This window comes from Ceratotherium simum, chromosome 7, assembly GCF_057802395.1.
Source record: "Ceratotherium simum simum isolate JZ-2026a chromosome 7, ASM5780239v1, whole genome shotgun sequence".
NCBI classification, from domain to species: Eukaryota; Metazoa; Chordata; class Mammalia; order Perissodactyla; family Rhinocerotidae; genus Ceratotherium; species Ceratotherium simum.
The window spans coordinates 13,100,062-13,120,866 of NC_141906.1; the positions used below are offsets into that span (position 1 = coordinate 13,100,062).

Sequence of the window (20,805 nt, forward strand, 5' to 3'; positions counted from 1 at the left end):
ATTCCAGATAAAGGGAAATGAAGGAGATGTGACAACTAAATGTAAAACTTGATTCCGGATTAGGTCCTGGATCATGAAAAAAATTACTATAAAGGACAGTATTGAGGCAATTGGTGAAATTTGAATATGGAGCATCTGTTAGATTAATAGTACTGTAACAATGTTAAATTTCCTAAATTTGATAATTATAAGATGGTTATTATAAAAAAAAAAGTCCTTGTTCTTAGAAGATGCTCACTCACATATTTAGGATAAAGGATCACAATGTCTGCAACTTAATTCTGAAATGCTTCAGTAAAAAAAAAGAATTATACAGAGAGAGAGCTTAACCGCAAATGTGGCAGGCTGCTAACAATTGATCTATCTAGGGGAAGGGCATACTAGAATTAGTTGTACTGTTGTTGCAACTTTTTTGGATAGGTTTCGAATTTTTTTTTCAAAGTTGACAATTAAACACACACATATACACACAACTAAATACAATGTGTGATCCCAGATTGGCTCTTAACCTAGAAAAAGTATAGTAGTGGGATAATTGGCAAAATTTGCAGATAAGTTAATAAAATTTATGTTGATTTCCTGATTTTAATAACTTTGTAAGATGGTAACATTTGGGGAAGCTAGGTGAAGGGCACATGGGAATTGTTCCTAGTACTTTTGCAAGTTTTTCATAAGTTTGAAATGATTTCAAATTGAAAAGTTAGAAAAAAATTTAAACACTCACAGTCTAGAACTTTTAGACTTTTTCCTCTAAACTCTAGAAGGAAAAAACAAATCATATAATTAGAGAATGACAGAGCCAGGATCCTAACACTCAGTCCCCAGTAGTTTCTACTACACCATAATCATGGATTCTTGGCCACTAGTGAGGTCTTCCTATTAAATGGTTCTTGAATTTAAGTGGAAATGTTTCCTACATCTTACACAAACACCAGTGTACACGTACATGTAGCTGTAAATCCTCTGAAGCGACACCCAAATGCTTCTAGAACCTTTATAACATCAGCCAGGGTTCCTCCCCGGTGTGGATTCTCTCATGTTGAAAAAGGGTGATGTGGTTATCCACATGATTTACCAGCAGTTCCCAAACTTGTCTGCACATTAGAATCACCTGGAGATCTTCAAAAATTCCAAAGCCCAGACCACACTCCAGAAGAATGAAATCACAATCTTTGGAGATGCAACCCAGGCATCAGTATTTTTGGAAACTCTTAGATGATTCCAACATGCAGACAAGCCTGGAAACCACTGTGAATTCTACTTCAGTGCTCTCATTGGAAGCGGAGGCTGGAGATAGAATCTACTAGGAGATGCTGGAGAAGGGGTTCCTTCACGGGTAAATGAGCTCTAAGGCCCTGCGGCTCCGTGACTCCACCATGTCAGTGTTTTGCAGGCAATCCATTCTTTCAATGTTGTCAAATTTGTCTTTTTCCCCAGAAAATTATAACAAATATTACATATTTTTCTGATTTTACATTTAATATAATTAAAAATAAACCTATACAAACGATGATGAATATTTTCCAACAAATATTGCACTAGAAGAATTTTTACAATAGTCAAAAAAATTCAAATATAACAAACCTATATGATTATCAAATTAAAATCCAATTATTTATTTGTAGTTTTAAAAATAGTCCAATTATCTTAAAAAGTCAAGAAGAATTAAATCTAAGTACACTTCAAACTAATAAAATTTCTTTACAAAGTTTAAAATTAACAAAACATTTTTGGCCACATATTTATAAAAGGTTATACTTTTTTTTTTTTTTTTTTGTGAGGAAGATCAGCCCTGAGCTAACATCCACCCTAATCCTCCTCCTTTTGCTGAGGAAGACCGGCTCTGAGCTAACATCTATTGCCAATCCTCCTCCTTTTTTTTTTCCCCAAAGCCCCAGTAGATAGTTGTATGTCATAGTTGCACATCCTTCTAGTTGCTGGATATGGGATGCAGCCTCAGCATGCCCGGAGAAGCGGTGCGTCGGTGTGCACCTGGGATCCGAACCGGGGCCACGAGTAGCGGAGTGCATGCACTTAACTGCTAAGCCACGGGGCCAGCCCTAAAAGGTTACACTTTTAATTCAACATTTAAATTGAAAAATTTTCAAAATCCCCCCAAATTAGTAATAACAAATAAAAGGTCTTTAAAATCCTGACTTTAAAATAGGATGCATAAACCATCATTATTAAATGGTTTTTATTTTTTATTTTTTTAATTTTATTTATTTATTTTTCCCCCAAAGCCCCAGTAGATAGTTGTATGTCATAGCTGCACATCCTTCTAGTTGCTGTATGTGGGACGCGACCTCAGCATGGCCGGAGAAGCGGTGTGTCGGCGCATGCCCGGGATCCGAACCCAGGCCGCCAGTAGCAGAGCGCGCGCACTTAACCACTAAGCCACGGGGCTGGCCCTAAATGGTTTTTAAAACATAATAAATATTGATAAAAATATGGGTTATGCAGCACTGGTTTCTGTCATGAAAAGGAAAAGCAATAATGAAAAAAAGTTTTTTTTTCATGTTTTCATTCCAGAAGACAATTTTTTCAGAAGACATGGAATAACTAATGGTCTTCCCCTCAGACCTGTTTTAGGCACAAGTGAACATATAAACACACACATATTCCTTCCAAAAATATTATTTTTTAATTAGAGGCTATATAAATCGGTACATAGACAGACACTTTGAAAGTTGCAAGGGCTTATAACTTTCCTATGTGCTAATAGATCCTGGATTAACAGCTTCGGAGAAAGAAACACCTTCTCTGAAAAGGGGCTCTTTCCTCCACCTTGGCTACAATACTTCAGCCTCCAGGGCTCTTCCATTCTTAGGCCCTGAAACTGGATGGAGAGGTGCAGACGGAACTCTCCAGAAGTCACCAGAGCCATCACAAAAGAATGAAAGTCACTGTGGCCATTAATTGACTTCCAATAGTCATCCTTAAAATAAAATACTTAGCCTCTATTTTATCTTTGATATAAATCTTTCGGAAATTAATCCTGTTTTAATAAAGTAACCCCAAAGTCTTAATTAGTAATACAACAGACTCTCTTAGAAAAAAGATGAGTCGTTTGGGATTGTGAGGGAAGGGGAGAATTCATTTGAAAGGCCTGATAATAACCCCATGAAGCTGGTGGCTATTGAAACTTGAAGACAGCTGGCAATGGTGCTACAACATTCTACATCCCTCAAAGCCTTCTCCAGTGACGAAGGAGGTGCATTATAGTGGAATACGTCAATACAAAAGTAGAAAAATGGGAGAGTACATAGAGTGGAAAGAACTTAATTAAAACTCAGATCATCCAGGCAAAAGTAATTAAGAAACAATAACCTATGCACTTCTCTTCTAAGCAGAGATTGCCGAATTCATGTCCTGGTCTTTCTATTCCAAAAAAAATTTTTTTTCTTTATTAACAACTGTAAGGTGGAAAATGTCTGCTGGGATGCACAAAGTATTTTTTTTTAACTATCATTATTTAAGAAGGGTACAAAAAAAGCTACAAAACTGAACAAGGGATATTCATTTGCTCCATAAGCTGGTCCACTCTGTCAAAGGCAAGGGGTCAGGAGACAAGGACTCGACTCATGAGTTAGAAATTTTCTTCAGAGTTAGAACCACTCTAGGAATGACTACCTGCTCGCCTAACCAGCTCTCAAAAACCTGACTTTCCTACAAATGTGGTTTTCTTTTCCCCAAGATCAACCTTGACTCTCAGTGAAACAGTATGAACGTCAAAGAGAGTGAAAATAAATACACATCAAAGGAAACAAGAAATGCATACAGGATGACAACTGAGATTTAGGAAAAAAAAATTAAAATACAAATTCTAACATACATTACTTAATGCTATAGAACAAGAAGGAATCACTACACAAAAAGGATAGGAGTTTTAAATTGTCAGTGCTTGACAAAAATGCTTCAATACTATCATAAAAATGTTTAAAACATCCAGAGGCATGGCCAATATGTATTAAAAAGCAAACAATCTATAAGACAACACTACTCTAATAAGGAAATATTTACAAAGTAGCAACACCAAGAACAGAAAGGATAAAATTCAAAAGTAAAGCAAACTCAAATCACTTTAACAATTGAAGGATAAGTGCGGACAGCAAAAAAGATAAAAATACATGGTACCAAACAAATATAGACGGGCCCAGGCTGCACATGCACTTCGTATTCCATACATGGGGAATCTAAAGTGAGGGTAGAGATGTAATTAAATGACCAATACTCGCATATCACTAAAGGTGAACTTTTAAAATGGACTAAAATTGAACAAAAATAACATTTTTTTAATGTTTGATTCCATTTATACAAAGTACAAAAACAGAAAATTAATCTGTGGTGACAGATGTCAGAATAGTGACGAGTCTTTGGAAGCTAGTGGCTGGAAGAGGACATGAAGGGGGGTTCTGGGGTCAAAAAATAACATTTTAATACAATGAATGATAGGAGATGGCAAGGAGAACTGATGGAATTTTATTTTTCTCTCTCACTTTTAAAGCACTCGGATAAGTCATAACTTCATTAAAATCATGCGGAAAATAAATCGTCACTCATTTTAAAATTCTATGGAGTAGCAAAATTATAAGAATTGTAAAATAAAATATTTTACCACTTTAACTACAAGATATATATTCATGACCCTGGAAAGTCTCGGGAAACATACTTATTACTAAGGATAAAACAAAAGGAGGTAAGAAAATTCGCACAGCAAAAGTCAAATCTGTTACTTGCAATAGATTATCAACAAATTATAAACAAAACAAAACTTGCTTACAAGCATGCAGAGCTTTGAAGGCATCCAGAAGGGAGAGCGTGTGAGGAAAAGTACACTGTCAGGGCTGGCTGACGGCCAAGCTGGTACACGGCATTCATCATCAAGAACACGACTGGCATCAATTAACATGTACGCTAAAAGCTCTGCGGTGGAGACTGTAGACATCTGTAAACATGAAATGTAGTTGTTTTTCTACATAATTCTATAGGCAATATTTGAAAAAACCTAAATTCTTAAAATTAAATCAAAAGTTTTATTGGTTTTGTTTTGCTTTGCTTTGCTTTTGTCTGAATAAACAGGTTGGCAGTGCTGGTAACCATAAATCCAAATCTTTCAATTTGGTGTCTTCACCACTTCCTGCTGTTGCTTGTTCTGGCTCAGCTCTTGGATTCTCTAAGAAATGGTTACTAATTCACAGCTAATTACTCATTTAAAAAATAAAGTAAAATGTGGGTAGGGAAAGATTGGAATCCTGCTAATGATATTGTACATATAAAAATAAAATTAAAAAAGGAAAAGATCCAATTTCCTTCAAACCTCACACCTTGAAAGCATGTTGTCATTACAGTCTTCCATTCTATCACCCACAAGGAATGAAAAAGTAAACTTTGCATTTTACTTAATACACCTTAGTCTCTCAATTCCAACAAAAACAAATGAATTCAAGTATTAAGTTCAGGCACCAGTGGTTAAGAGTGAAGGTGGACTTCTCTAGCAGGTTCTTCAGGGGATAAAAATATTGCATGAAAATGATGAAGCTCTTCATCTAACTCTGGCTTTTTTCCATTTCTTCTTGATTGTTCTGCACAGCTATAAAACAAAGATTAAATTTTAGACACTAACCAGAACTGGGCTTGTCAAAATTTCTCCCTAAAGAAAAACACATTTTCTCACCTCCTCTTTTATTAGCCAGGCTATCTTAAAAATCACATTATCATAAAACATTAAAATTTTCTTCATATTTTTCCTCATATGAAAAACAGATTTGCATTTAGGCTATGGTAATACAAATCTGTTCAATTAGCATAAAAAATAATGCTGTTGTAAACAAATCTTGGTTAAAAAAAATGTATAGCCATGTCTCAAAGGATTTTTACCACTACTTCTAATTAGAGTTAAATATTCCAGAGGACCATCATCTTTTAAAATAAAATTTTAATTATATATACCTGAGTATACTATAAAATTGACTTGCTTCATGAAAATTCACGTATGAAACAAAACCCCAAATGAATAATACACACCTCTAAGTCAGCTAAACCAAAGACCATTTAATATCTTAAAAGGTATGAAGAATGGAATAAATTCAACAGGACCAATACTTTCTAACAGAGCTGGAAAGAGTACTATTAGCAACTCTCTAAGAAATAATATTCACTCATAAATGCCTAATACTCACAAGAACTGGAATTCCTTACGTCCATAAATAATGTTAAGCTAAATATTCTTGTTTTTTCATAATATAAATTATAGTAATATGCTGGAAACTATGAGGTATGTCTACATTAATATCCATCCATTATTTACTCATGCCAAAAAAGCATTTTTAAGAAATTTCTCTAATTTGTCTTCCAATTACTCCATGATTTAACCCTAGTTCACTATCTAAAGAAATTTACCCTAGGAGAATCTCTGTCTTATCACAGAGTCATCAACAAAATGATATTCCAGACCATTTTTTAATGTTTTCTACAATTTAAACAATAGAGATAGGAATTCTTTTTTTTTTTTAGTAAGTTTTTTTTTGTTTTGTTTTGTGAGGAAGATCAGCGCTGAGCTAACATCTGCCAATCCTCCTCTTTTTGCTGAGGAAGACTGGCCCTGGGCTAACATCCATGCCCATCTTCCTCCACTTTATATGGGACGCCGCCACAGCACGGCTTGACAAGCTGTGTGTCAGTGCGCACCTGGGATCCGAACCAGCGAATCCCAGGCTGCCACAGTGGAGGGTGCACACTGAACTGCTTGTGCCACCGGGCTGGCCCTTAGATAGGAATTCTTCTCCATCTCTAAAGACATGTAGCATTACTCTGTTGAATGACTTTAGTGGGGGTTTTTTTTGGTGAGGAAGATTGTCCCTGAGCTAACATCTGTGCCAATCTTCCCCTATTTTGTATGTGGGACGCCACCACAGCATGGCTTAATGGGCACTGTGTAGGTCAACGCCTGTGATCCAAACCCACGGACCCCGGGCCGCCGAAGCAGAGCACTCGACCTCAACCACTACGCCACTGGGCCAGCCCCTGGGGGTTTTTTTTAAGCTGTATATAAGCAGAACTTTTCTAGATTCCTATATTTGATTTTGGGATCCAAGATTTAAGGGAAAAAATCACAAGTATGTGTGGAGGAGTATACAATGATTATTTTAAAATTTGTAAAATGAGAACTAAGCATTTAGAAAAGTATTAATGTTAAAAGAAACAAAGTAAAATTGTGAGGTGTTACAGTGGATTGGTTCACTCAACAGCTTAAACCTGCATTCCTGTCCTACAGAGGAAGGAAAGTTAAACACGATTATTGCCCAACCTCCCTTGCAGCTAGGATTCCAGATATGATTGGTCCAATCAATCAGATGCATTCACCTGAGACTTTTACTCCGAACCGAGTCACATGGGGAGAGAGGCAGGACACGAAGTAGCCATTTTTGCCACCACAAAGCAAGGCAAAGGTGGTGTGTTTCTGGAGCTGGCAACTGTTCACGGCTTCCTAATCCAGCAGGTGGCTTCCTGACCTGGCAGGCAGCTTCTCAACTGTTCCAAAAGCACCAGCTTCTTTGGCAGCTCACTCTTGTTATGCAGTTCCTAGAAGCTCAGCCTAGGTTCTGTTTCTTCAGCCCTCCCAGAGATTGTGTGAGCTCTCTATAGACCCCTTAATCAACCCCATTCCATCTAACAGCTAAAGAAGATTCTATTACCTACAACCAAGAATCTTGACCCATACAGACTTTGGTAGTTAGAAGTAAGGTGCAGCAAGTAAAAGGATCTTAACTAGAGAGTTGGCTTACTTGAGGAGGCAGGGCTTTGGGCAGTGAGAGCTCATGCCAACTGAGGTTAAGCTATCAGAGGAAGTGCTGGTAGAACCTCAGAATGCTAGCCTGTATTAGCTGCTTCTTCCCTCTTTCAGCAAAGGCCTCCAAGAGAGATGTGACCAAGCTAAGGTTAACAAGTCTGCAGAGATGGAAGAGAATATAGCCTTGCTGAGGGAATTGTTTTCTGTCTACAAAATAAATTGACCAAGTTCCAAATCTGGAGCCCTGAAGAATTGAAAAAGTCTACTACTACCGTACTCCAAACTGAAACAGTTGTAAGTAAAGGTTCTGAGGAAGCTACTAAAGCTTCCTCACCCTTTTTCAAGATATTTCCCTTAAGAATTTTCTGCCAAGTAATGGGAGCCATCCCAAGGAAAAAAGATCAGATTGAGATTGTTGTCATCCCATCCAAGGTCCCAAGTAGGTCCCATTCATTTAAGACTCCACGGGAGAGAGAGAACAGAGGCCAGCAAGTACAAGATGAGGTGTTTTATTAAAAACTATGTCTTGCCAAGATCTTTGACTGTCATTACTCACAGTAATAATTGAAGAGAACAGACCAGAAACTTACCAAGTTTTTAAAACTGTCTTGCCAAAACAAAACAAAATAAAAACCCTAAACCTGGCCTGCAACAGCCTGTAACTATCTAAAACAATCCCTGAGCCCCCGAAGCCACAATAACAGGCGGTGAAGTGCTGAGGCTATCCGGGCTCCAAGAAGGGCACACTTTCCAATGCCCACTCAGATGTGTCCTTGAAAATTAATGGACAATAAAAACTTCCTAGAGGGCAACACAAGGACCCCTGAGGACATTAGACAAGGGAGTTCCTCCCAGAAAGGTGAATCAGGAAAAACAAAGAGATATATTTATGGACAGAGAAGAGAGACCTTGCTATTTTTGGCAAGCGGTATTTTTTTAATTGTTATGGATCAGTGACTGCTACGTTTCTCATTTTTCCCTTTTCTAAAAGGTCGACTTGACTGCAGTTTATCCTGCACCTATCCCACCATTATGCATGTGGTGCTAATGGGGCAGACACCTTGCTTTTTAGTCTGTAGAAGGCCAGAGCATAAGAAGCCACATCCTAACCTGACGGAGGGGACTATACTCAAATATGGTCTTTGAGCTATATGCAATAATGGATTGGATTTTCGTGGTTTTCTTTTGGGGTGAGAGAAGTGTCTTCTGTTTCAGAAGAATGTACATAGATATTTAGGCAGCCAACAAAGCTGTTTGGGTTAAAATTGAAAGTTGCCTACCAAACATTCCCTCTTTCCTTCTTCCTTAGTTAAAGAAGCCTAACTTTTAGCTGGTTACATTGCCACATGGATTCTCAGCTTCCCTAGCAGCAGGTGGCCATGTGACTCAGTTCTGGCCAATGAGCTGTAAGTTCAAACGCTGTGCAGTTCTCTAGGAAAACTGTCTAAAGGAAGCTGATTCAACCAGGGAAAGTTCCTTTTCTTGCCCTTCCCCACTGCCTCCGGAAGCAATCTTGGATGGTGAGAATGAGGTAACTCGAGGATAAAAACCATGTAATGAGGATAGCAGACCAGAAAGATAGTAACCTGGATACCACCTACTTCCAGAGTTCTTTCATGTAAGAGGCAAAAACTCCTATTTAGTTTAAACCACTCTTATCTTTGGCTTTTCTTTATATGTTGCAGAACCTGATCTTAAATGATAGAGTATAAAGTGAAAATATGAATGAAAAATGACCTGAACTGGTAGGAAAAGCTATTCAGTACAAGAATTTCTAGCAGTTAACGTTGTTGAAAGTAAAAAACAGTTACCAAGAAGCACTGGGGAATACTGTGGTCTTCTCAGGAGAAGGATTATTAATATCAAAGAGCCTTTATTGAGAGAGGGGATGATAAGCCCCCATAAAAAAGTATCTATCCTTCTCAGTAAGTGAGAGCAATTTATTTTAAAAGTAATAGAGCTTTCTCACTTAAATAGTTAGATAGTTTCATTAAATTATGGCATAAGGCCACTTAATTAAATCACTAAAGGAGAACCAAGAGAAAGAAGGGAAGGATGAAAGTGAGAGCAGATATTGAGTTTGTTTTCTTCCTGGTTCTGGTAGACTTCAATCCTTAAATATCTGTGTCCCAAAAAAATGTGTTTTCACTTAAAAAGCATCTTCCTTTATTCCATATATGCTTTAAAATATTTATTGAGCAGAGAAAAAGGAAGGGAGGTAAAAAGAAGAAACAGATGTTGATTTAATAGTTTTCTTCCAAGTTCTGGTGGACTTCAGTTTTTAAACGTCTGTTTGAAAAAAAAAATATGCTGTCATTTTCAAGGTATCTTCCTTTATCCTGAATCTCCTTTTATATATAGATATATTAAGTATTTGTTTTTTATTTTATTTATTTTTTTTATAATTTTATTTATTTATTTTTTCCCCCAAAGCCCCTGTAGATAGTTGTATGTCATAGCTGCACATCCTTCTAGTTGCTGTATGTGGGACACGGCCTCAGCATGGCCAGACAAGCGGTGTGTCGGTGCACACCCGGGATCCAAACCCAGGCCGCCAGCAGCGGAGCGCGCGCACTTAACCGCTAAGCCACGGGGCCGGCCCTAAGTATTTGTTTTTTAAATATGCTTAGCTAATCATAGATTACAATTTTAAAAAATGTTCTCTGATGATATCAATAATTGATTAAAAAGAGTTATGAATAATGTTGAAATAAATCATTTCACCATAAATATGGCTATCAAATTATATAGCTTTTGAAATGTGCTGATGCATAAAAATTTTATAGGCCTTTTCATTTTTCTTTAATACAAGTTACTCTATTTCTACAAATATATAGGAAATAGCATAGATACTAATTATTTGAAATTATATTTGTAATAAATGTCAATTTCAATGTATTCATTTTTTATTTCCTTAAACAAATAAACAAACAAAATTACATACGTGGCTGGAACTTCAATTCTCCACCAGGCCCTGATGGGGGAATTTCTTGTTGTAATTTTTTTTGTTCCATCTGCTGTACAGCCTAGGGAATGGAGAAACAATGTCTTAAAAGTAAGTTTTATTTGATTTTCTCTCATACGTGTGACCTTTGACAAAGGGCAAGAAACTAACTGAAAACTGTTTCCCAAAATGAGATATTCAAACTCTAAAATTAGTTTTTAGGTTAATATTCAACAGAGCAGTTTAAAAAACATTAAAATTTAAATATGACAGCTAATAGTACATGGAAATATTATATTACAAAAACACAGCCTTTTGGCCAGGCACCTAAAACCCTTTTCCACGCCACAATCCTTTTACAAAATACCACCTGATGATATTCCAGCTTCTGAGCCTCAAGCTGGTCATGCTGACGTTGTAGCTCTTCTTTTTGCTTCTGAAGCTCATCTGCCTTTTTCTTAAGTTCATTTTCTTGTAAAGAGATAAGTTTTTCATATTCTCTCAGTTCTTCCTCTGTGAAGAACTGTTGCTGATCCAACGTCTACATGAAAAAAAATAAGGAAAGAATACAACAATAAGGTCTGATTCAGCTTTAAAATTCTATGATTAGCAAACTACAAAAGAGTATCTATAGTATTACACCTTGTGGGTAAGAAAGAAGGGGAAAAAAGAAAATATATATTTATGTACTCATTTGAGCAAAAGGGAAAACAGGAAGGAAAACCCAGAGACTGATGAGATTGGTTACCTACAGAACAAAGGAGCGGACTGGGTGGGAAACGACAAAGAGAATGTGGGAAGGAAAATCACGCTCCTCTGAATACACCTTTTTTATACAGATTTGATTTTTGGAAACCTGTCAATGTTTCACATACTCAAAAAAAAAAACCCGAAAAAAAATGAAATCCACAAGGACAGGAAAACTCCCCAAGTTGAATACAAACAGAAGTAAATAAATAATACTTTTAAGTGAATAAAATAACCTACAGAAAGACGAGGGGCACAAAAAGAACTAACCCAAGAAATTTTTGATCACAGTATTTGAACTGTATGCCCTCAGGTTAAAAACAACAACAAAAAAATCTAAACAAATATTAAACTTTTGTTTTGCAGAGGCATGGATTAGCAATTCTGAAACACTTTGTCCATCCTAGGATTGAGCAAATAAGTGGAACATTATTGTGGAAAATGGGAACCAGGTTTCATATGAAATATGGAAAGAGGAAAATATAGAAGGTTATATCGGAAGTGGAGGTATCAGATTGAAATTTAAGGAGATAGTGTGAACTCCTGAGTTTTAATACACATTGATAGCTAAATATGTAAAAATGAATATAAATGTGTGTAGGTGTCTCTACATATGTGTATATGCGTGTATGTGTGGATATATGTTAATATACACATAATATACATAAATATATATATATATATTTTTTTTTTTTTTTTTTTAATTCCCCAACTGTGCTATCTGACAAGGCCTAGAAGCAAGGATGCTCCAGGAGCAAGGAGCATTTCCAGGGCCCAGATCCTGGTCTGTAAGATCAATCCCCACTAAAAGGAAGCAGTGCTTCTCAGAAAAAGAGCTGATTCCAGAGGAGAGACAGAGAAAGAACAAGACGAGCTTTGAACATCTTATTATGCTAAAAAGTAAGGAAGTCCTCAAAGAATGATAGGAACATGCCAGAAGGACACAAAGCCAGTTTGAGGAAACTCCCACTAGCCAAATCGGGGACAATTTGAGCATCGAAATAAATAATGATGGTAAGGATTCGAGCTTATTGAATAAAACAAGAAGCCATGAGTCTACACTAATATAAATAGATAGAGAAGGGAGAAGGGACAGCTTTTCCCCTTTTTTTTTTTTGGTGAGGAAGATTAGCCCTGAGCTAACATCTGTTGCCAATCCTCCTCTTTTTGCTGAGGAAGACTGACCCTGGGCTAACATCTGTGACCATCTTCCTCTGTTTTATGTGGGACACCTGCCACAGCACGGCTTGATAAGTGGTACATAGGTCCGTGCCTGAGATCCAAACCTGTGAACCCCGGGCAGCTGAAGCGGAGCATGCAAACTTAACCAATACGCCACCGGAGGCCCCAGCTTTTCCTTATAGTAGAAAGGCAACAAATGAATGTAAATGGATAGATGATTAGAAAATCACCATTTGTTAAGAGTCATAGTAACAACTGATTCTGGCCAGAATCACCAGTGGATGCTAAAACTAGTATATATACTCAAAGTATATCCCCAAAGATACGTTTTTTTAAAAACAGAACACTCATTTTTTATTGGTGGAAATGTAAATTGGTACAATTCTTTTGAAAAGCACTTTTACAAAGTATATCCACAGCCTTAAAAATATTCCCTTGGTCCTGTTAATGCTACACTGAGAATCTGTCCTATAAAATATCCCTAAACATATAAAAAGCTGTATACAAAAATAGCAGCACTGTCTTTTGTAAATCACAATAAAAGACTGGAGATAACCTAAATGTCTAACTCTGAGGAAACAGTGGAGCACCTCTATAGCTATTAAAATAATGCTTACAAGTAGTATTTGGAAATACTTTTTCTTTTTTTTTGGTGAGGAAGATTACCCCTGAGTTAACATCTGTTGCCAACCTTCCTCTTTTTGCTGAGGAAGACTAACCCTGAGCTAACATCTGTGCCCATCTTCCTCTATTTTGTATATGGGACGCCGCCACAGCATGGCTTGATGAGTGGTGCATAGGTCCACGCCAGGGATCCGAACCTGCGAGCCCCGGACTGCAGAAGCCGAGCGTGCGAACTTAACCACTATGCCAACTGGCCAGCCCCTGGAAATACTTTTGATATGATGTTGAGTGAATTTTTTTTTTAAAAAAAGCTGACTTCTGATTTTAGCAGTATGGTGGGTTAGACAAGATACTTTTTAAATTAGAAAAGGTAAAATAGTAATTTTATGGTGGGGAAACCTGGTAGACATCACCTTAACCAAATAATCAAAGTTAACATTGCCAGTTATGGGAATAATCAGCAGCATATGCCTCCTGATACGGTACACTTAGCATCACTTTGGTGGTATTCCTACCAAAAGTAGGAATCATAAGGAAACAGCACACAACCTCAAACCAAGGGACATTCTACAAAATAACTGGTCTGTACTCTTTAGAAATCGATGCCATAAGATACAAAGACTCAGGAACTGTTTCAGAGGAAAGGAGACTAGAAAGACATTACAACTAAATTCAAGGCAAGATCTTGGATTTTCTTTTGCTATAAAAAACAATATTGGGAAAATTAACAAAAATCTCAATAAAGTGTAGAGATTAGAGTATTGTGTGTATAGCATTAATAATTTTACTGTAATTATGCAACATAAATCCTTGTTTGCAAGAAATACACACTCAAGTATTTAAGGTTAAAAAGCAGCATCATGTGCAATTTACTCTCAAAAATAATTATATATGTTATATATATACACACACACAGATCAAAAATAGAGAAACAGAGAAAAAAAGAGAGAGAGACAAAGTAAATGTAGTAAAATGGGAAATCTGGGCGAAGGGTATTCAAGAATTCCTTGTCTATTCTTTTTTGTTTGTTTGTTTGTTTTGTTTTGTTTTTTGTGAGGAAGATCAGCCCTGAGCTAACATCCATGCTAATCCTCCTCTTTTTGCTGAGGAAGACCAGCTCTGAGCAAACATCTATTGCCAATCCTCCTCCTTTTTTTCCCCAAAGCCCCAGTAGATAGTTGTATGTCATAGTTGCACATCCTTCTAGTTGCTGTACGTGGGACGCAGCCTCAGCATGGCCTGAGAAGCGGTGCGTCGGTGCGCCCCTGGTATCCGAACCCAGGCCGCCAATAGCGGAGCGCGAGCACTTAACCGCTAAGCCACAGGGCCGGCCCCCCTTGTCTATTCTTGCAACTTTTTTGTAAACCTGAAATTATGTCAAAATGAAAAAAGTATATAATTATCTATTGATCTACTTCACCCAAAGCACTAAAGGGAGTTGTTTGAATAATCTTAGCATTCTTCTTCTTCATCAAAGTCCAGAAATATTTCCAATGTTAGACAAAAACTTATAACAAAAAGAAGCTGATTTCTTTAACCTCAAACTAAGATGACCAACTGTCCCAATTTGCCCAGAACTTTCCTGGTTTTAGCACTAGAAAGTTCTACATCCCAGGAAACTCCTCAGTCCTGGGTAAACCAGTATGGTTGGTCACCCTATCTCAAACTATTTTCTTGACAATTAAAAATCTAATTAAAATGGTAATCTTTTTATTTTATATTTTACATAGAAAAAGACAATGTTCTTTCTTCAATCTATTTTGGTTGGTACCTCTCAACCACTCCTTCAAAGATGTGCATGCACTCATTAATGCACAGTAAACTATGGCATAAATTGGTATATGTTTCTGGAGCAATTTGACAAAATATATTTAAAAACTAAAATGTTCATAAACTTTGAGAATAGTTCTATTTCTGGGAATTAATTGCAGGGAAATCATCACAGATACCCAAAAATGTATGAACAAATGGACACTCATCATAGTGTTGTTACAGTAAAAAAAAATTGGAATTGACTCAAAATGTCTGACTCTGGAGGAGTGGTTATATAAATTATGCTACAACCACACAACTGTATGCTAAGTAGTCATTTTTTAAATCATGTGTTTGAGGAATGGCATTAGAAAATGTTCATGGGGCCGGCTTGGTGGTGCAAGTGGTTAAGTGCGTGCACTCCGCTGCAGTAGTCCGGGGTTCGCCGGTTCAGATCCCAGGCGTGCACCGACGCACTGCTTGGCAAGCCGTGCTATGGCAGCGTCCCATATAAAGTGGAGGAAGATGGGCACAGATGTTAGCCCAGGGCTAGTCTTCCTCAGCAAAAAAAAAAAAAAAGGAGGAGGATTGGCAGATGTTAGCACAGGGCTGATCTCCTCACCCAAAAAAAAAAAAAAGAGAGAGAGAAAATGTTCATGAAATACTGTTAAATTAAAAAAAAATTTTACAAACATACAAAGTCATTTATAGACTATGAAGCCATTTTTAAAAACATATAGATATGACTTTATGTGCATATATAAATTAAAAATGGGACAGTATACCGTTTATATACTCTATGTTATATATGCATATACTAAATTAAAAAGCTGCAGGGCCGGCCCAGTGGCACAGGCAGTTGGGTGCCCGCACTCCGCTGTGGCGGCCTGGGGTTCGCCGGTTCAGATCCCAGGCACACACCAACGCACCACTTGTCAAGCCACGCTGTGGCGGCATCCCATGTAAAGTAGAAGAAGATGGGCGTGGATGTTAGCCCAGGGCCAGTCTTCCTCAGCAAAAAAAAGAGGAGGATTGGCAGATGTTAGCTCAGGGCCGATCTTCCTCACAAAAAAAAAAAAAACACAACTGCATACTATTTCCAAATTGGCATAATACAATGCATAATTTCAGTGTCTACCTCTGGATGATAGAATTATAGGTAACTTCTAATTTATTCTTCAAATGTATCTATGTGTCTAATTTTCAAGAGTGAACAATATTTTACACTTAGAAAAAGTACAAATTTAAAGACTTCTAATTATATGCAATGTGATTACAAATAAGAGATTGCCACAAGCTGTCTAAGAAATCAAGTCCATTATTTTATAGTGACATTTTATATGAAAAGCCAAGACAGTAAGCCTACACATCCAAATATAATGGGGAATACAAGTTAAAAGTAGAGTAGATTGATGTAGAATTTCTTGACCCATACATCCCATTTGAAGTAGGTTCTATTACCTCCCAGCTATCTGGCTCCAAGAATTCCTTTTTTTCTGTAGCTTTCAAAAACTCTTCCAGAGTCACCAATCGGTCTCTGTTAGCATCAACCTGATTAAGGAAAATGTATATGTAAAATAAAATAACTCTTTCTCACATTATTTAGAAACTGTCTTCTAATACATGCTACTACATAAACATACAGCAATTAGGGCTAGCCTAACACCCACAGAAACTGCAGGGAAAAAACCAGAAACAGAATAGTCAATTATATTAGAATCAGAAAATAGATATCTTTCTCTTCTATATAATTCAAATTTGAAAATATCTATATACCTGATACCCCCAAAGATCACCAAGTGTGAGTCTGCTGATCTGACTGGTCAGGCTAGCATTGTCTTCCTCCCTCACCACACCATGCATAATCCCTCTGGAAGCCAAGTGCTTGGGCTAGGAAAAAAACCTTTCCAGAAAGAGGACTGTTTTAGCCAAGAGTACAGGAGTTTAAGTTAAAATGCTCTCAACAATTTTTCTTAAAAACAAACAACTAACTAAATCAAAACTAACGTTGACAATCTCTCCAAATTCTCTTCGATGGCTCTTACAGACTATGGTAAATTCAGTTACAAAGGTGAACTCCATAATGGCCAAAGAAATGCACTTGATGCTTAGGATGCCAGCACTCAACAGAGATCCCAATTCATCATTAACAGCTCAAATATCAGGTGAAAATCACTAAAGCAAAACTCTGGGTTTTAGTCACTCTGCCTATGACGTCTATCTCAGTTTTCACCTTAGGAATGTGATAAAGAAATAAATATTTGTTGTTATAAACCATTAAGGTACTGGGTTTTTTGGATTTTCTTAGAAAAAACTAACATAGCCTTTTAAAATATCAAATATTGGACTACATTATTTTTTACTTCTAAAAGAATTCTTATAGCTTATATGAGCAGCATCTTAATCTTTTAAAATATTTTAAAGTAGTACAAATTATTTTATCAACACCAAGGGAATCTACTGAATATTCTGGATCAAAAATGGAAAATCTAATTAGATACCTATTCTGTATATTTATTTTCCATCCTGTGGTAAGATTCATTGAAAGAACTTGAATAATCCATAGAGGTAACATATAATGTTAAACTTTTAAAGCATACCTCATTCATTACATGTTCCCTCATTCTAAGCCTTTCTTCCTCCATTTCTATCATATCGTCCTCTTCATTTTTGGGGTCATATACTTTCTCCAACTAAAAAGAAAATTTTAAAACCAACATAAAAGAAAAGAAGATAATAGAAGGAAAAAAAAGAGAGCAAAAGCACTGAATATTAATAAACTCACTTACCTCTTTAGTAAATAAGGCTTCTAATTCTTGTTCATCAAGGAAGCCATCACTATTGACATCTAAAGTTTAAAAGTTACAAATTCAAAAATTGATTTTAATGCCTTAGAAAATAAATAATAAAAATACAACTATTTACAAATGGTTTGTAAAAGTAGTACTGACATGAAGCATCAATATGCTACAGATGGTTTCTTCTTTTTATGAAGCCTTAGATCAGTCCAATTGATAATGATTCATTATTTATAATTCATAACAGTTTGTTAGAAAAATATCTTAACCAATTTTTTCCAAAAATATAAAGTAAAACCATACACTATAAGAGTAAATGCAAATTTTAATATTATAGCATAAAACCTGTTAGATATAACCTAGCTAGTCACAGAAATACTATCAGTTTACAGAGAACATTGCATTAAGTCATATAATGACCCAAAAGTAAAAGCAAGTATAAAGACACAGCTACTGATCTAAAATATTTTATACTGCAGACCAACAATAGACTATTATATTACTAGAGAAAAACTCTAAACATTTACTATCAGTAGGACTCAATAGCAGACCTTGGCAGAAATCAATTAAGAGTAAAGCAACCATAATTTTTCAACAGCAGATATAAATATTAATATTTGTATCAAATCCGTTACCATGTAATTTGAAAAATGTCTTGGGGTCAAAGTCATTAGGATCCAATCCATCAGTCTCTTCCCATACCTCTTTTAGCTGATCTTTGCTTCCCTGTGAATCAATTTTTAAAAAACACTCAAAACAAAAGATAATCTATGTGTATATACTCAAAATAAAATATAAATTTGAGAAACTTCGCAGAATTAAGAATCAAGATTTAAGTACTAGTAACTTACGATAAAATTCTACTATCTGATACAAAGAAATATCTTCATCTAACTATGGTTTCATAAAGTCATAATCCTTACTGGATGATTAACTTTGGGATGATTTTCATGCTTTTTCTTCATTTCTTCAAATTTAGATTCTTCTTCTTTTCTCTTTTCTTCACTCAGTGTTTTTAAATATTCTCTCCTTTCATGTTCCTTCATCATTTCATATTTTTTAAATTCTTCATGTCGAGTTTTATCATAGTGTTCCAGATCACTTGTAGCCTATAATGCAATGTTTAAATTAAACAAAAAGATGTGTTTGAAAAATATAAATGAAGCCTTTCTTGCACATAGCATACTCTCTAACAGAAGGTAGTATAGGAAGGCCCCAAAATACTGGACTGCTTTTTAAAATTCTACTATTTTACTTAATCATTATTATTATGAGGGATGTAGGCATTCAAAGAAACTAAAAGTTCAAAGTTAGCTTCAACTTCAGGAAGTTCCTCATAAGCAAGCAATATAAAAAATGATTTTAAAAAGAAGAAAAAGGAAGGGACTGTATCAAATCTGTACAGTATAGAAAACTAGAATGGTTTCTAACCACTTAACTAAATCTAATAACACCCAGGCTAGAACATCTACTTTGGTAACTCCATACAGTACAACATGAGAGGTCTGCAAACTCATATCTAAAAGAAGAGACCTGAGGCCAAATGTGTTTCAAAATTTTCTAGATTTTAGAAAGGGAATTTGGCATATATGCCACATTATGCAACATCCCTGCAGAGTCTATAATCAGATGAGTACTTCCTTAGCAAAATCTATGAATACTCACACTAACTAGGCTAAATAAAAACTACAAATAGCCTTACCATAATTCAAGCCAGGTTTCAGCTTTTATAGTGTTTTGGATTTTGGAATTGTGGGTAAGGGATTACAGACCTGTATGTCCACGTTATTATCTGTCATAATAAGGGTTAAGCTATCTCCCTTTAAAGATACTCTAGAGAGTATATAAAAGTTATATTACCACTTCATTGAATTTACTTGTCAAATTACAAAACCTCAAAGGCACAACAAAAGACAACATTTTTTGGAATTATTCTCACCGCTTTGATTAGCATATTTAAATCTGTAGATTCAAACTTGTCAGGATTCAGGTGGTTTAGGTGATCAAATTGTTTTAGAAGAGCATGGTGGTCTATGCCTGTATCTGAAAGAAAATGGGAAAACTGTAAATGATCAATTATTAGAAGCTAGAAACATTAATATAAATGGTACATACGAATAAGCATTCACATTTATTCCTATGGGATTTTATAAGAAAATTCAAAGTTTTAGATTATGATCTAAGGGTTCATATTTTCTTTTAGAATATTGTACATATTGTTATTTTAGGCAAAAGTAATGTCTTTGAATCTAGAATGGAATACAATTTAATATGTACATTTTTATGTTATTTCTAGAAAGACTAGTTGACTATAAGTATACTGATAGTAAAAAAATTTTTATTACTGTAAAACTACCAAATTTCCTACTTTTAATTAGATGAACTCTAATATACTGCCCTCATCAAATGTCTAAGTAGAATTTCTAAAAAGAATTGCTCTAAAATTTATGTGAAAGAATTTTTTGTATGCTGCTCCAATGAATCCTTTATGGAACAACAAAAATCTAATTCAGGTAAATTCATTTGAATTATGACTTATTTTTAAAGAAACATCGTTTTTCTTTGTAAAGAATTTTTAAAAAACAAGCTACAGTGTATTATAGTTGAATGGGTGAAGTGATAAGTGATTCTGGACTCTTTCAGCTGTATTAGAGAACTGAGCAAAATAGGTACATGAGTTGATGTTGTTACACCTCTGGGTTCTCACTTAGGAAAAAGGAATATACAAATATGAAATAATGGAAGGCAAGAAAGAAACCTGTAGAAATGGATGGGAGGGGCCGGCCCGGTGGCCCAAGCAGTTAAGTGCTTGTGCTCCGCTGTGGCGGCCTGGGGTTCGCCGGTTCAGATCCTGGGCGGGCACCCATGCACCGCTTGTCAAGCCATGCTGTCGCGGCATCCCATATAAAGTAGAGGAAGATGGACATGGATGTTAGCCCAGGGCCAGTCTTCCTCAGCAAAAAAAA

At 36.0% G+C, this 20,805-nt stretch overlaps 1 protein-coding gene across 5 annotated transcripts in view; it reads right to left on the reverse strand.

Moving 5' to 3' along the window:
• Positions 1–9,968: 9,968 nt before the first annotated feature.
• Positions 9,969–20,805, reverse strand: part of NUCB2 (nucleobindin 2) — a 38,881-nt gene continuing 28,044 nt past the window's right edge. For 3 of the 5 annotated variants that reach the window (XM_004418477.3, XM_087433145.1, XM_087433146.1), the window contains 9 exons: positions 19,779–19,882; positions 18,763–18,948; positions 18,475–18,565; positions 17,831–17,889; positions 17,642–17,734; positions 16,503–16,592; positions 11,107–11,277; positions 10,737–10,818; positions 9,969–10,081 (listed from right to left, as the gene is read on the reverse strand). In XM_004418477.3, coding sequence (XP_004418534.1) covers positions 10,074–10,081; positions 10,737–10,818; positions 11,107–11,277; positions 16,503–16,592; positions 17,642–17,734; positions 17,831–17,889; positions 18,475–18,565; positions 18,763–18,948; positions 19,779–19,882 — 884 coding nt within the window. In that variant the 3' untranslated portion in view covers positions 9,969–10,073. Of the gene's footprint in view, positions 10,082–10,728; positions 10,819–11,106; positions 11,278–16,502; positions 16,593–17,641; positions 17,735–17,830; positions 17,890–18,474; positions 18,566–18,762; positions 18,949–19,778; positions 19,883–20,805 lie in introns of those variants that run through there. The other 2 variants (XM_087433148.1, XM_087433147.1) reach the window with 2 other exon arrangements.